Here is a 15,261-nt window from a genome sequence, read left to right on the forward strand (position 1 = left end):
ACAACATGAGGACACCATGGGGACAACATGAGGACAACATGGGGTCAACATGGGGTCAACATGAGGTCAACATGAGGGCAACATGGGGACAACATGGGGTCAACATGAGGACAACATGAGGACAACATGAGGTCAACATGAGGACAACATGAGGTCAACATGAGGGCAACATGGGGACAACATGGGGTCAACATGAGGACAACATGAGGGCAACATGAGGGCAACATGGGGACAACATGGGGTCAACATGAGGACAACATGAGGGCAACATGAGGGCATCATGGGGACAACATGGGGTCAACATGAGGACAACATGAGGACAACATGAGGACAACATGGGGAACACATGAGGGCAACATGAAGACAACAAGAGGGCAACATGGGGACACCATGGGGACAACATGGGGACAACATGAGGGTCAAAGTGTTCTACTAGCAGAAGAGGTTTGTAAATCTGTCTTTAGTCGAGAGTTTTCGTTTCCTAAGACGGTCTAAAGGCATGGCTCGACATTTTGGGAAATGCTTGTATTTGCCTTTTTGCGGAGTCACATGATCAGATGGACACTACTCTCCCTACAACAGCCGGTGTGAGGCTACATTATTAGCTTAGCTTAGCTTAGCAGACCCCTGGTTTCCGACCCTTATGCTTATCCTGCTTGTAGCTTCATAATTCATAAACGGCCAGACATGAGATCCATCATAAACAGCAGGAAGCTGCTGCAGCACTGTTGTCCCCAATCAGCCACGTCACAGCAGAGATCACTAAACTCTGCTCTCTTTTTAGTTACTTTGAGATTAATCATAAAAAATAATGTCTTCAGTCAAAGCTGAACTAATTCAACATGTTACATGATGTCGGCTCCAACGCTTGTGTGTGTACGTACGAGGGCATGCTCCCTGTGACCTCATCAAGACGTGTGTGTGTGTGTGTCTGTGTCATTCACGTCTATTCACCCAAGATGACATCACCGCCGGCAGTCACGCACTCCTGTAGCCTGCCAAATAGTGAGCCATTACCCAGAATTCACCGGCGAGCTTAGCAGAGCCCCTGTCCTTACGTATAGGGGGGTCTCAAAGGATGCAGGGCGTGAATAAAGAGCTCCAGCAGAGGCTGCAGGCTCCAACAGATGTAGGCTGTAGGCCTCCACACCTGACACACACACACACACACACACACACACTGCTGCTACGAACACCCATTCTCACGGTGTTAACACCTTGATCGCTGGGGAAAATCTCCTCTTTAACAAAAGTGATGACACCACCTGGTCCCAAATCAGTGTCAATGTTGAGACGGCTCTAAAAGAGAAAGGTTGAGAAGACACGACCTCACACTACTGCAAGACCTCTCCCTGTTTTAGATGAAAGCAAGTTACCATGGCAACTTTACCCCTCCTGGGAGATGTGGGGTTAACACGACTGGTTTACATAGATATGTTCTAGAGTATTTTGGGGTGGAAGAAAGAAGGAGGGAGGGGAAAGAGGTGTAAACGGGGGGTTGTGGGTGTGGGTGCGTTACAGAGCCCCAGACGCAGCGGTGCGCCCTTACCCTCGCTGCCCGTGAGGAGTACGGGTCCTCGAACAGATTCCAGATCACCGGCTGCCACTTCCTCCACAGGCCGACGTTACCGTCGGCAGCCACATCCTCAATCCCGAGCCTCTTCCCCATCTCCTCGTCGTCCTCCCCGGTGTCCACGTTGAGCTCGAACACGTCCAGCGCCTCCTCCGCGTCCCGGTGCTGCCGGTAGGTCATCCAGCAGCAGGGCTCCACGTCCGTCTCGTCGATTCCCCAGAAGGAGAGCTCTTCCTCGAACAGCGGTCCGCACACGTCCGCCGGGCAGTGGAGTTTCCCGGTGCGGTAGTAGTTGAGCACGTAGGCGAAGACGCCCGGGTGGCGGTCGAAGAAGTACTCATTGGTCCGCGCGTTGTACTCGATGAAGCCGGGGACTTGTTGCAGCTGATCCAGCACGGAGTCCAAGTCCGAGTCGGAGGCGAGCAGGGCCAGTCGCGTCCCCGGCAGGGTCTTTAGGGTGGTTTTGTAGGTTTCGTGCCTCGTGCCTCCGACGTTGAGGACTATCCTCTCGTTGTCGTCAAACTTGCCCATCGCTCTGTTGCAGACATGACTCGATGGAAAGCGGCAAAAGTTGGCGAGTGCAGTCCGGAGGTAACGGCGAGCCCGACGCGCGCACACCCACAGCCCTCTTCAAAACAACCCCGGGATCCCGGTCGTGGTGCGCAGCCTCTCCGGTGTCCCTCATCCAGAGTACGCGTCGTCGGGGAGGGGGGCCGTCGCTTGTTCAGGAGGATGTCGGGTAAATGGAGCTCGTTCAGACAGTCAGTGCGTTGAGTTGGATGATCTCATCCAGCGGCTCCAACCCGACTGCGCGGCTGCCGTTACGCGTCTCCGCGTGCCTGCCCTCTCCAAGACGCAGCGTCGGGCTCGTTGCTCACACACACACACACACACACACACACACACACACACACACACACGTAACGTAACAGCACGGATGCATTTAAACAGAGCAACGTGGTCTTGTCCCTCATCACTCCCCGGGAGAAGTCACCTATCGCGCGGGTTTCTGTTCTTTCTTTGCCTCCGAAAGGAGAAGTTAAGATAACTAACTAGAGGGAACATTTGCATAATGACGATCGCGTTATAGGACTCTTATAAACCTCATTTAGTTACCTACAACAACCCGGCAGCAAACAAACGTGGGGTGCTGAGAAATTATGAATCCAGAATAAGAATAAGAATTACAAAGAAACTCAACTTTTTAGAAATCAAAAACAGGGATTCCAAGAGTAGCTTTTATGTATCTCCTTCTTTGATGATATGAAGCTAAACAGCTTTGGGTTTTTATGACTGTTGGCAAGGACAAACATCAGGAATACGTCAACTAGGCTTTGGTAAATTCATCTTTTACTGACAATTTATGAATAAAAAGATAAAACAGGAAAATAACATTGTAAATTGACCTAATCATGGTTTGCACTCCTAGTATAAAGCTGTTAGCGTTAGAGGAGTGTGTTACCATTGAGAAAAACACAAAGTAGTATTTTTGATATTCACAGTGCCCGCGGTATGACATCTTCATTATCTACAGCGGCGATGGTCAACTGGCGGCCCGCAGGCCCCGACGGGCCCCCCAAAGCTCCTAGTCGGGCCTGCAGAATAGTAATGAATTCAGAGAATAGAGGAAAGGGAAAAAGAGCGGTCTGGTATTTAGCATTTCGAGCATTTACAACAGCCAAGATCCCCCAGGGAGAGTGCAAACCCACCTCCCTAAATCTGCATCCCTACTCGCATTAGGATTAGTTTCAGTACTGTGAATCTAAGTCCCACTGCAAAACAAACACAATGCCATGCAGCTTCAAACACAGGTCATCGGGAGCCAAGTGTTGCATTTTGGGAGATAGTAGGGATTGTGAACAGCAACGATCAAAGAGGAGACACGGCGTCGCCTCGCCATGATTACATGCATCATTATCCTCTGATGTAAGGCTCGAAACCTCCGAGTAACCTACTTACTCATCTCGACCAACTGTGTTCAGAACAGATCTCTCTTCCTGGTTCTAAGGATTCATTGAGTACATCAGAAGCAACTATGGTTGCTGTGAGCTGAGCTCTGCTGACATATTTCAGTCTAAATACTAACGTCTCTTCAGGATTGTACGGCTTGGTTTTTGGCCTAGAGTGGCAGAGGGTACGGTCAATAACGCCAGTTGGAAGACGTGTTGCTAAAGCAGAGAGTTAGGGTTTCTAAAAAAGCAGGTGAGGGGGACGGCCTGGGCAGGTCTGTGGTGGGTCTAATCCAGGGGGGACAGGAACAGTCCAATGCATGCAGTGAAACAAACATCCGCTATCAAATGGAACAGGACGTTAGGAGCCAATCATCATCGCAAAGTCAATTCATATTTTAGAACCTGTATGCCACCAATATTTATAATATGCATATATACCATATATGCCTGCTGAAGGGTCCCTTACGAGAATAAAGCCTGCTACAGTACATGGTCACTGAGGTTTCAGGACGGGGTCAGACCCCCAACAGAGGTCCATCAGGTCTTACATCTACTGTGGTAACATTACTCGTTCTATTCCACAAGCGGATGCTTCCCATTCCAATTGAAAGTGAACCAGCTGTTGAATTCTGGGATAAGGGTGTTGATGCCCGTTAGTGTTTTACTAATGAGGCCATTCACTGCAGAAGATGAAGCACTAGGGATTATAGGGGGTCAAGACGGTCCTTGTCTATAGACAGCCATCCTTGCACTGACCGTCACAGGAGGCTAAATTCAGAGTCTCCCCCCCCCCCCCCCCCCCCCCCCCCCCCCCCCCCCCCCTTTCTCCCTCCCTGTAATATCTTTACTAAAAATAGAGCAGCCAGATTGCTGATCTTTATCAGGAACTGGAGAGAAAAAGAGTGTGTATGAAAGCCAAGGTCCTTGGCCAGTCTCTCTGCCCAAATAGAGCCGTGGGCTCGGTCCCAGAGGGGGCCGAAGGCTAGACCAGCAGCTCGGCTCACGATAACATCAGCACTGCAAGAACTGGGCGTGATGGGATTATGTTCAATTTTGTCGAAGTAGAGGATTTGGAGAAAAGAAAGCCAGTTCCAGTGTCTTATTGTGTTAAATGGGCAAAATGCTCAATGAAAGAACAACACAATCTAGGGAAGAGGACCGGAGCCTCGAGATGATTTACATTATTGAAATGTCCGAGAGCGGCAGGGAGACCTTTCTGCCCTCTTCCGGTCTGAGCGTTCTGGACCGCCCTGCACAGACTGTCTGCTGAGGTTATATCTGATGAAGCACAACACCTCCGCCTCTCTCCCAGAGGTCTGACAACACAGTCCTGCCGACACGAAGGACATCCAGGGTCAAGTCCACAAGTCCACAAGTCGATTCTTTTTACTATTTAAAATGAGTAAAATGTGTTTTTATTCTAGAGCGGCATGCAGCACACTCACTCAGCCCCTCTGCCCTGTTCTTTCTCTCAAACAGGGACGACACAGACCAGAATAATGTCGGTTAAAAGAACTTTAGCCAGCCCGGTCCGACGTGAAAATAACCCACCAAGCTTCTCTCCAGATTACGTGGAAATAACGCTCTTCTTGCTCCTAAAACCCCTCCACGACAAAACAATGGCAGAACGTTGAAAATCAAAAAGCATCAAATGCAAAAAATCAACTTTGAACAGTGTGCGTATTCAAACATGGTCTTCCTCCTCCATTTACAGCAGTATTTCCATGCATACTGCAGATATAAAGCAAACAGCATTGGCCCAGAGTGCAAACAGTGGTCAAAAGCTAGATGAGAGGACCCAGAAGAACCACCGTGGCTGGGTCCTCATCTTCTGACCCATTCCTTACTCAAGTCCCAGGATGAAATGACAACAAGGGAACATTTTCTATGAAATCAGGCCAAACAAGTCAGACATATCGTATCCAATTCACCCTGCTTCATTCCCCCACATGTCCACAAGTCCATCACATAAGCCATTACTGCAGGTAACAAATGCACCTTTTTTCACCTTTTTGGTGGTGTTTTGGTGGGATTAGGTCCGGTGTAGCCCTGAGCGGGGGGGGGGGGGGGGGGGGGGCGGAGGGAATACCGTTCTATTTTTTGCAGCCCCCCCACCCTCCAGTAGTGTTAAAACCCCCACCATGCTGCTGAGCACAGGCCCTCGGACGGCATCAGGCACGAGTCCCAGTGGAAGAAGCTGAGCGGATTAAATGTTGCTTCCCTTGTTGAGACAGAGCCGAGCTGATTGGAGGATGAATCCCAGATCTTTTCCCTCAGCTGCATTAAGGAAAGTCATTAATAAACTCTGTACGATTCGATAGGGCTTCATTTATTTCACCAAGTTCCTCAAAATATGGATATGTTGTTGGAACTGATAAGTGGAGATGTATTGCAAACCACTGTAATGGCTTTTTCTAGCCAGTCCTAAAAACGTTTTTAAATCTATTTAATAAATAAAGAATGAATGAAAACGGAGTGTGCGTAACTTAAGCTATATGTTAGAAGGATATATTGATTTATCATATAAACCAGAGATCTGGACCTGTACGGGGTCCTCAGAATTACTGCAGAGGGGCCTCCGAATTATTAACTTTTTATTTAGTTATTACGTTTTATCAAAATTTGAAATGTTGTAATATTTTTAATATTAAGGATTCACTGGGCCACGTACCTCTAACATTAAAACACCATTTATAAAATGTTGTGTTTTAATAGCTTAGCGTTTCATGCACTAAACAGGTATGAATAAAGACTTTAGGCTGCCCTGCACGTTATTGTAGACCCAGTTTTAGACGATTTTACATATATCATTTTATACAATATATGTAGTAGGGGGTCCCTTCTTTGTCTCCCTTATAGTTAAGTGGTCCTTTGCTTAAAAAACGCTAAAGACCCCTAACAAAAGATGTGCCTTAGCCAGCCAGTGCAGTGTTTTTGTCATATTACCTGTGCTGTACCTGTGGATCCGTGGCGCCATCTGCAGGACACACAGGGAACCGCACCCTCCCTGCAGACTGGATCCAGTGCAGAGATCACCCCCCCTGCAGTGCAGCAACTGGGAATCTGTACGTACAAAGAAGAGATGTGACAGTCTCCAGATGGAAAAGGGTGACAGGGATTGTTAGGTTTCACCCTAATGTGTTTTTACTTATTTCACCTATTAGACCTCTTCTCGGGACTGAGCTTAGTCACTGGCATGTCCCCCACTATGTCTGTTAACCAAGTGAAGGTGGGACAACTTTACCATCACAGGCCTTACCTTTACACAGCAGGCTCCAGGATGAAGCAGCTCAGATTTACTGACATACAGGTAAAACTAAAAGAATTTGCATATGGTGCAAAAGTTCAGTATCGTCGGCTCAAAGCATCAAACTCCAATCGGCTGATTAATCCAAAACACCTGCAAAGGGTTCCCGAGCCTTTAACTGGTCTCAGTCTGGTTCAATGGAATTTACAATCATGGGGAAGACTGCTGACCTGACTGTGCAAAAAACCATCATGGACACCCCCCCACCAGGAGGGAAAGCCTCAAAAGGTAACAGCAAAGGAAGTTAGATGTTCTCAAAGTGCGCTCCTGAACAACAAACCACGTCAGAAGCGTCTTACCTGGGCTAAAGAAAACAAGACCTGGTCTGGTTCTCAGTTCTCCAAAGTCCTCTTTGCTGATGAGAGCACATTCTGCATCTCATTTGGAAACCAAGGGCCCAGAGTCTGGAGGAAGACTGGAGAGGCCCACAATCCAAGATGCTTGAAGTCCAGTGTGAAGTTTCCACAGTCTCTGTTGGTTTGGGGGGCCAAGTCCTCTGCTGGTGCTGGTCCACTGGGCTTTATTAAGTCCAGAGTCAGCGCAGCCGTCTACCGGGACATCTTAGAGTACTATATGCTTCCTTCAGCAGACGAGCTTTATGGAGATGCTGACTTCATTTTTCAGCAGGACTTGGCACCGGTCCACACGGCCGAAAGTACCAAAACCTGGTTCAATGACCATGGGATTACTGTGCTTGATTGGCCCGCAAACTCTCCAGACCTGAACCCCATGGAGAAGCTATGGGGCATTGCCAAGAGAAAGATGAAAGACACAAGACCGAACAATGCAGACGAGCTGGAGGCCGCTTTTGTAGCATCCTGGTCTTCCATAACCCCTCAGCAGGACCACAGGCCGATAGCATCCATGCCACGCCGCAGTAAGGCAGTAATTCAAGCAAAAGGGGCCCAAACTAAGTACTGAGTACACATGCATGATTAGACTTTTCACAGGGCTGAACTTTCTGTATTTAAATCCATTTTTTATTGACTTCATGTCATATGCTAATTTTCTGAGATTTTGAATTTAGGGTTTTCATAAGCTGTACGCCATAATCATCAACATGATATTAAAAAAGGCTTCAAATATCTCACTTGGCTTGTTATGAGTCTACATAAAATATTAGTTTCACCTTTGAAGTTGAATTACTGAAATGAAGGAACTTTTGCACCATATGCTGATTCTTTGAGTTTCACCTGTACATGTGTCTGGTATACAGATCTGGCCTTAATTTCATGAATCCCCGTTTATTGGTTCATATATTGGTTGGAGCTGCACACAAAATAATGAAGGGATTATATATGACTATATGTGACATAGCTACATAAAGAGAAACTCCACTATATCTCCATAGTAAATACGTGTTTTTTGCTACGTAAATGACCTGAATGTTGAGTACAGCATCTTTAAATAACCATCATATGTGAAAGAGTCCAGACAGCATCATCTTCTTCTGTTTTATTTTCTTCTAAGCCAAGTTCTCTCACTCCCCCCCCCCCCCCCCCCCCCCCCCCCCCCCCCCCCGATCACACACAATTCAACACAGAACTGTGACAATGCCTAGAGGACGAGGACTGATACAAAAACATTTCCAACAAACAAACACATCCAAAATAATGCTGGTTTAAAAAGTAATAGAACAGCGGAAACATGTAATGTGATTTAATGATCATGTCATTTTCCTCTTGAATAAATAAATCAAAACTTCATGCAGTCACAAGGTACTAGTCTCGCTTTGCCAGACCCTCCTCCACAGCGCTGCACAGGAGGGTCTGGCTAGTCCACACAGCATTCTGGGACGGGAGAAAAACCTGCTCTGGTTTATTGGCATCTCTTTAAACCAATCACAATTGTCATGGGCGGGGCCAGGCACAGAGAGGTAACCATAGTCCTCAGATTGGACAGATAGTCTAGCTAGCAGTCTGGATTTACCCTGCAGAGATCTGAGGACCAGGTAACCCTAGTCCTCAGATTGGACAGACAGTCTAGCTAGCAGTCTGGATTTACCCTGCAGAGATCTGAGGACCAGGTAACCATAGTCCTCAGATTGGACAGATAGTCTAGCTAGCTGTCTGGATTTACCCTGCAGAGACCTGAGGACCAGGTAACCATAGTCCTCAGAAATCCACCAGAGGTTGGAACGCCAACTCAAAAAAGGCCAAGGTAACATATTTGGGCTAAACGAGTGAAATCCGGCAGAATGTCGGCAACAAAGCAACCCCGGAAGTAGAACTATATCGAGGATATAGACTACAATCTACAGACACAAATTACTAAAAATCATGCAGTTATGTTTCGATGCTTAGACAGCATTCCACAAGCCCAAGTTCCCACTTCTACGATATGCTATATTATAATATTCTGCTGTTCAAGTAGGCTCATTGCATCCAGCATTAGCATCATCCCTGTATGATAAAAAGCAACTTATTAATAACATAGGGAAGTATTGTTCATGGTGAGACATCGATAGATTTTGTCATGAAATCAAGTGTATTGGCAATTCCCTCACCCCCGATAGGGGCAGAGGGTGTCAGTACACGATGTAATGAACAATGAAAGCTAATTCTCTGTGGACTCCCAGACAGACATTTCTACTTGTCCTAGCAGGAAGCACACAGGTACAACTAATATTGACATTTGTTTTGTACCATTGTAGCGTCCCAGTAAGTTATTGGTTCCATCTGTGTTTGACACGTCGTGCACCATGCAAAATGTGGTGGTAAAGGCAAATAAGCAACAGGTGACACTGGCCACCACCTTATTTCATGTAGATGAAACACCTCAATGTTTGTTATTCAAACAGGTGCAGGGCTAAACCTCTTACAGAGCCAACTAAACTAAACATGTAGGTCTATGGGCGTTTCAATCTAAGGTAAAGGACACATGGGCTCGGTTTTCCAGCTCACACTTAAACACGTAGCACTCCGTCTGCAGGATTACGTACAAGCTTCTGGCTCCATTTTAAACCCTTTGTTGGGGGGTGGAGCAGGGCCCATGAAGGAAAAACCAGAACGTTTCGAAGAGGATCTGAATCCCATGGCAAATAAACTAATTCATCTCAATGGCATTGCATGATTCGGCATCTGTGCTGCGTTCATGTAGTGTCGAAATAATGGGAAAACACACATTTTGACACGTTTTATGCATCTGGTATCCATCACAGCTACAAATCAAGTGATGTCTGGACTGCGCCAAGTTATTATGAAATAAATATGAAATAATGCGGTGCGAAACATAATAAATAGAGCTAAATAGAGCTCAGTGAATGGTTTGAGCCGTATTAGTGATGCGTTAGCTATTGAGAGGGGGACGATCTTGTTTCCCCGAGTACGTCACCATTTGAAATGTCCACGGCTAAGCTACAGAGGAGCCTAGGGAGACAATTTGGACATGGTGAGATCTTATGGGGGGTTGTGGAGGGACTGTTAGACGGCGTTCTGCTCAGCCCATCATCACAACATCCTTTTAAAGAACGCTGTTGATCCCTCCAGTAGAGCTCTACACACACACTCAGAGAACCCACCACAGAGCATTAAGACTGCTCTGGAGGCTTGTGGCGGGGCAACGGAGGACACTTAATGTCCTCCACAAATGTCCAGTACATTAGGCTTTAGAAGGCAGATTAGCTTGCTTCCGCTGCAGACTTGTAACGCGCCGTATTTGCTGCTTGGTGAGTCATTCTTGTGCCACTGTGATTAGCACAGCTGTTAAAATAAAAAATAAAAAGACTTGTACTGCAACTAAGGACAAATAGCACCTAATCCACTTCACCTACAGGAGCAACAACAGCAGATGCACTTGGCTTCATGTGAGTGCAACAGGAAAACAGAGCCCTACGTAGGAGCTTTCTACGGGAGGTTATAGATTCTTAGCAGTAGGCTATAATATATCTTTTTGGAGAGTATGTCGACAGCCTTTTCAGCTAATAAATATTAATAATAATCTGTCACATTCCTGTACAGTGCAACAGGGCTGCGGTGAGTTTAGTCCGGCCTGTTGCGTCGCCTGAGGCCGGGCGGGGGCTGTTCAGCGCCGACCTCCTCAATGTTTGTCTCATGTGAGTCCTCTAGTGAAGGCATGAGCCGGGAGCCCTCCAGCTCCAACCCTTCTTCTTCTTCTTCTTCTTCTTCTCCGTTCTCCTCCTCCCCAGCTTCCTCCACGTTCCCTTCGACCTCTGTTCCCCCGTCTGCGTCCTCTGGTACGAGCTGCTTCATCTCTTCACCTTCTGCTGTGGCTTCATCTTCAGCTTCCAGATGCTTCTGGTAGGCTTTTTCCGAGGCCTCTGCTGCGCCCCGAGAGGCCTGCTTGTCCACCGGGGAAGGGTCCGCTGCCAGGGTGTCGTTGGCTTCCAGTGTCTCTATGAGGTCCTCAAGGTTACGCTCGCAGGACGCCTCTGGAAGACAAGAGACAGGGTACAGGTCACTCGAACCATCCTGGCCTGAATTTGTTTGGGTCCAAAAACATACAAGATGAAGATGACAGTAACCATTTCATAAAATAGTAACACCATAGACAATGAGCCATAAGCATGTGTTTGAAGGACAGCATACAGGTCTCTCCCCAGCATAAAGCTTCTTAGGAGCCCTCCACAAAGATCAGGTACTTTCCCCATTTTCTAGTGTTGACATGCAACATGGCAAACTGGGACCGCCCGAGCCATCTAACAAGCCCACTCCTGGACTGAAGTCTGGAGTAATATCTAAAGTAATCTGTCTGGATGTTGTAATATGGAAATGACATCCTAATAATCTTCTGTTTGGCCTCTTTTTATGGTTGATTCTCACATGCTGAACTGAACAGGGAAGCTTGAAATCTTTTCCGTACAGGACTAGATAAGGTACATGGTCTCTCTCTTCTTGGCAGTTGAGATAAACAGGATTTGTAACCTCGGGCTGAATGGTGGGGCGGGGGTGTTTAGATTGTCTATCAAAAATGCTGAGTCATGTTGACAAAGGGGTGTTCCTTCCACTCTGGGATGTGTCTAAACCAGTTTTCAACAGAGTAATACCAGTTTGCCCTTTTCCCAGATGGATCTGATTCATGCAGTACTGTCAGGATGTACCAGGACCTGGGTCCTACAGGTCTGGATCACCGGAAGTACACTTCCAGGATGACGCCTGACAGCAACGTGCCGGACGTCAGGCTTTGCCCCTCACCTCCACTCTCTGTGTTTTGGCGTTCTCAATATGGGAAACCACAACATATCTGAGCTATCAAGCTACACGCTGTCACTGGCAACTTTGGAAGAACATCTGGATGGTGCAACAAGGCAGGTCTGCTTGGTTCTTACAGGGAATCCATTTAGAGATGAACAAAGAATACGTTTAGATCACATCCTCTCTACGCGATGTTTCAGGAGCGATTGGTGGGATTGCCGATCACAAACAACTTGTTTTTTTCTCCTGTGTAGCCGGACCTTCCTCCACAGCGCTGTGGAGATAGAGCTGGCAACAGGAAACTAGTGTCCTATGAAGTGCTAGACAGCGTCTTAATGGAGAACATCATGCAGGCATGGTTGACTTGAATGGAGGTTGCTTAATAGCAGGGGAAATGGCAACATGAAAGAGACAGGAATTAATCAGGAAATGGCACATTTCCGTTAAAATGAACTCCAATCAGCAGCATGGGAATGGGCGGTCCCTGTTACAGTAATGATTACATCAGTGCAGTGGAACATCGTGGACATGATAGTCCATTTATCAGCAGGAACACATGGAGGAAACGTGGAGCTGGTCTTAAACTGAATCAACAGCCCATTAAAAACAGGACGAACCCCAGGGGCTTCTTACTAAAACCTGGTGAGAGAAGATAAGCCTGTTTCTTACGGTTGGTTTGGACACTCAGCAGCAGTTGGTTGAAGAGCTGCAGACTCTGATAGGAAACCGCCAAAAAGCACCGCAGCACCCATCGTGCAAACAAGCTTAGTTTGGTGTATGGTGGGTGCTGTGGTGCTTTGTTACACAAGAAGTTGTATCCACAATAGTAGCACCCGTTGGATGTCTATCAGCCAATCGAAGCGTATCACAAACACATTGGTACGCCTGCTATGTCTTATTAGTTATGAGAAATAATAACACCAAAGGTGATTTAGAACCCGTCACATACTGCAGCGTGTCCACCAGAGAGTGTAACATGTGCAGCATGGCCGGTTCTTTAAAAACAATGTTGAATAATGTTTTTCATATGTAAGCTGTAAGGTATTTCTTTGTCTTATTGGGGTTTTTCTCCATTGTATCTGCTTCACAATCCCTTTTGAAGGAATGTCTTTTTCAAGTATGAATATCCCTCCTTTGTGTATAATATTGTCACATTATGTCGCCGTTCATCAGTATTGAGGTAAAACGTACAGCAGCGTTTTTTTTATTAATATCAACCAGAATGATAAAAAAAGAGACTTGCGTGCAACCAGTCATCAGACTCTGCTACACGGTTTTGTTCTGATATTTTAGCAAACTAGACTTTGACCACATTTGTAAATATAAAACCAGATGCAAAACCCTTTTATTTATTTCTTTGAGATGTGTCTCAGTGTGGCTGCTCAATTTGAATTTTGGTTTATCACAGTAAAAACACACACAGCTGATGGCACACCAACACAGTTTGCATGCACGGCTGTATCTTCACTGGTCTAGCCTGCCGTTTGCTAGCCTGGAAACCCAGACCCAAATCTGAAAGATTAAGGGTCTGGCATCGAGTAATGAGTGACAGGATGAATACTCCGTCTGCAGGTATCCAAATGTATTTTCATATCTTCTAAAATGTGCTCCATGAAGGGTAGCCATCTTCACATGGGATCATAGATCCTAGGTAATGTTCCTCTATGACCTGGGAAGAGGCCTACAGGAGATTGGAGTCTAACTGATTCGGGGACCCTCCCTGTTGTTATGAATAAGAGTTTACAGAAGGGAGGTCCCAGGTGCTATTAAATGTATCTTCTCTCTTATGTTCAAAGAGAATCCTGGGCATATCCATCTTGGGACATGTCAATAGTTCTTCCTTTCATGGAAGTGTGTTCACGGTTGAGTAAAGCTGCATTTGATCTGAAGTCATTGTACTAGTCCCGGTTATCACCCTATTTAAATTATGTATATATATATATATATATCGTGTGTATATACGCAAAGTCACAATGTCATGTGGTACGTTGGGTCTTTTGGAAAACTGCACCATTATACAACATACTGCATTACCCATTCTACCATTTGGGCCAGTGTAGGAAATTTACAAAAGTATTTGGGGAGTTTAACTTTTCAGATACTCTGTCTAAGAAATTGGTGCATTTACAGAATTTGGTTATAAAAATAGCAATGAGTGTATAAAGTTAGGTTATTTAATGTGAAATGAGCCCCTTGTGTCAATATGAGCAAATAAAATGTCTATTTGTTTTGGTTTTTTTTGTAAATCTGCTCTTCAGTCAACGTTTCTTTTTCTTCTGACACTGATTGTGACTAAAGGTTTGGGATGCCTGGGTTCACTGGTCCCCCCCAGATTACTGGCAGGTACCAGAGTCCTAATTCCTTATGGGTCAAAGAGAGTTATCGGCCCACCGTTGAGGTTGAGGGGGGGGCAGTCCATTCCTCTCTTTTTCATCAGGTGCCGGATGGTCTGCAGTTGAGACATGATCTCGTTCTTCTGATCCTGGGCCACCGACTTCACACTGAAGACAAACCACAACCAAACACAAAGCACTTAATAGCCTCGCCCCTCCATACCGCTCCGACCACCTTCTATATCCCTCTTTCTGTGCGATGCTCCATTTTTTCTACGCTCTGAGACTTTGTAAGAGTGGCTTTTCTTCTTTCTTAAACATTGCAAACAGTAGAAAATGTCGTTCTGCAGCCAGCCAGTGAGCTCCTCTCTACCGCAGGCCTGCTAAAAGGAAATGGACAGGGACGTAAAGTGGGGATCATGTTACTGAGCCCAAGGCGTGGTGGGGACCGCTAACACTGGACCCCCCCCCCCCCTTACCAGTTAGTGAGCGGGTCCAGCTGGGTGAGGATGGAGTTGAGCATCCTCTCGGTCTGCGCTAGCCGTTGCTCCAGCTCGTTCAACTGGTTCTCTGCACCAAAACAAGCAGAGAAGAGAAGAGAAACCTCATCTCGGGGTTGTTCGCCGCTCTCTCAGGTAACTAAACACATGCGGGACCAAAGAAAACACACATCTGCATACAGCAGCCAACACACACCTGCTTCCACGGATTTGTTGGCTCCTTTTGCACATTTGTCCTTCTGCGCTTGGTCGTCTGTAGACTTGATCTGCGAGTTGAAAAGAATGACGCGATACAGATTTTGTTTGGGATTTGAAATGATGTCAGTGGTGCAGGTGGTGCAGGTGGTGCAGGTGGTGCAGGTGGTGCAGGTGGGGCTGGTGGGGCAGGTGGTGCAGGTGGTGCAGGTGGTGCAGGTGGGGCTGGTGGGGCTGGTGGGGCAGGT

The 15,261-nt window shown here is 46.7% G+C and overlaps 2 protein-coding genes across 3 annotated transcripts in view; both read right to left on the bottom strand.

Moving 5' to 3' along the window:
• Positions 1–2,104, bottom strand: part of kcnc2 (potassium voltage-gated channel, Shaw-related subfamily, member 2) — a 61,147-nt gene extending 59,043 nt beyond the window's left edge. For both annotated transcript variants that reach the window (XM_034865417.1, XM_034865416.1), the window contains exon 1: positions 1,550–2,104. In XM_034865417.1, coding sequence (XP_034721308.1) covers positions 1,550–2,104 — 555 coding nt within the window. The remainder of the gene's footprint in view (positions 1–1,549) is intronic.
• Positions 2,105–10,410: 8,306 nt separating this feature from the next.
• The window catches only part of ccdc107 (coiled-coil domain containing 107), a 5,414-nt gene continuing 563 nt past the window's right edge, over positions 10,411–15,261 (bottom strand). The window contains exons 2-5 of the mRNA XM_034865363.1: positions 15,015–15,247; positions 14,798–14,888; positions 14,377–14,486; positions 10,411–11,222 (exon numbers count right to left, since the gene is read on the bottom strand). Coding sequence (XP_034721254.1) covers positions 10,813–11,222; positions 14,377–14,486; positions 14,798–14,888; positions 15,015–15,247 — 844 coding nt within the window. The 3' untranslated portion in view covers positions 10,411–10,812. The remainder of the gene's footprint in view (positions 11,223–14,376; positions 14,487–14,797; positions 14,889–15,014; positions 15,248–15,261) is intronic.

Source organism: Etheostoma cragini, unplaced genomic scaffold (genome assembly GCF_013103735.1).
Source record: "Etheostoma cragini isolate CJK2018 unplaced genomic scaffold, CSU_Ecrag_1.0 ScbMSFa_1523, whole genome shotgun sequence".
NCBI classification, from domain to species: domain Eukaryota; kingdom Metazoa; phylum Chordata; class Actinopteri; order Perciformes; family Percidae; genus Etheostoma; species Etheostoma cragini.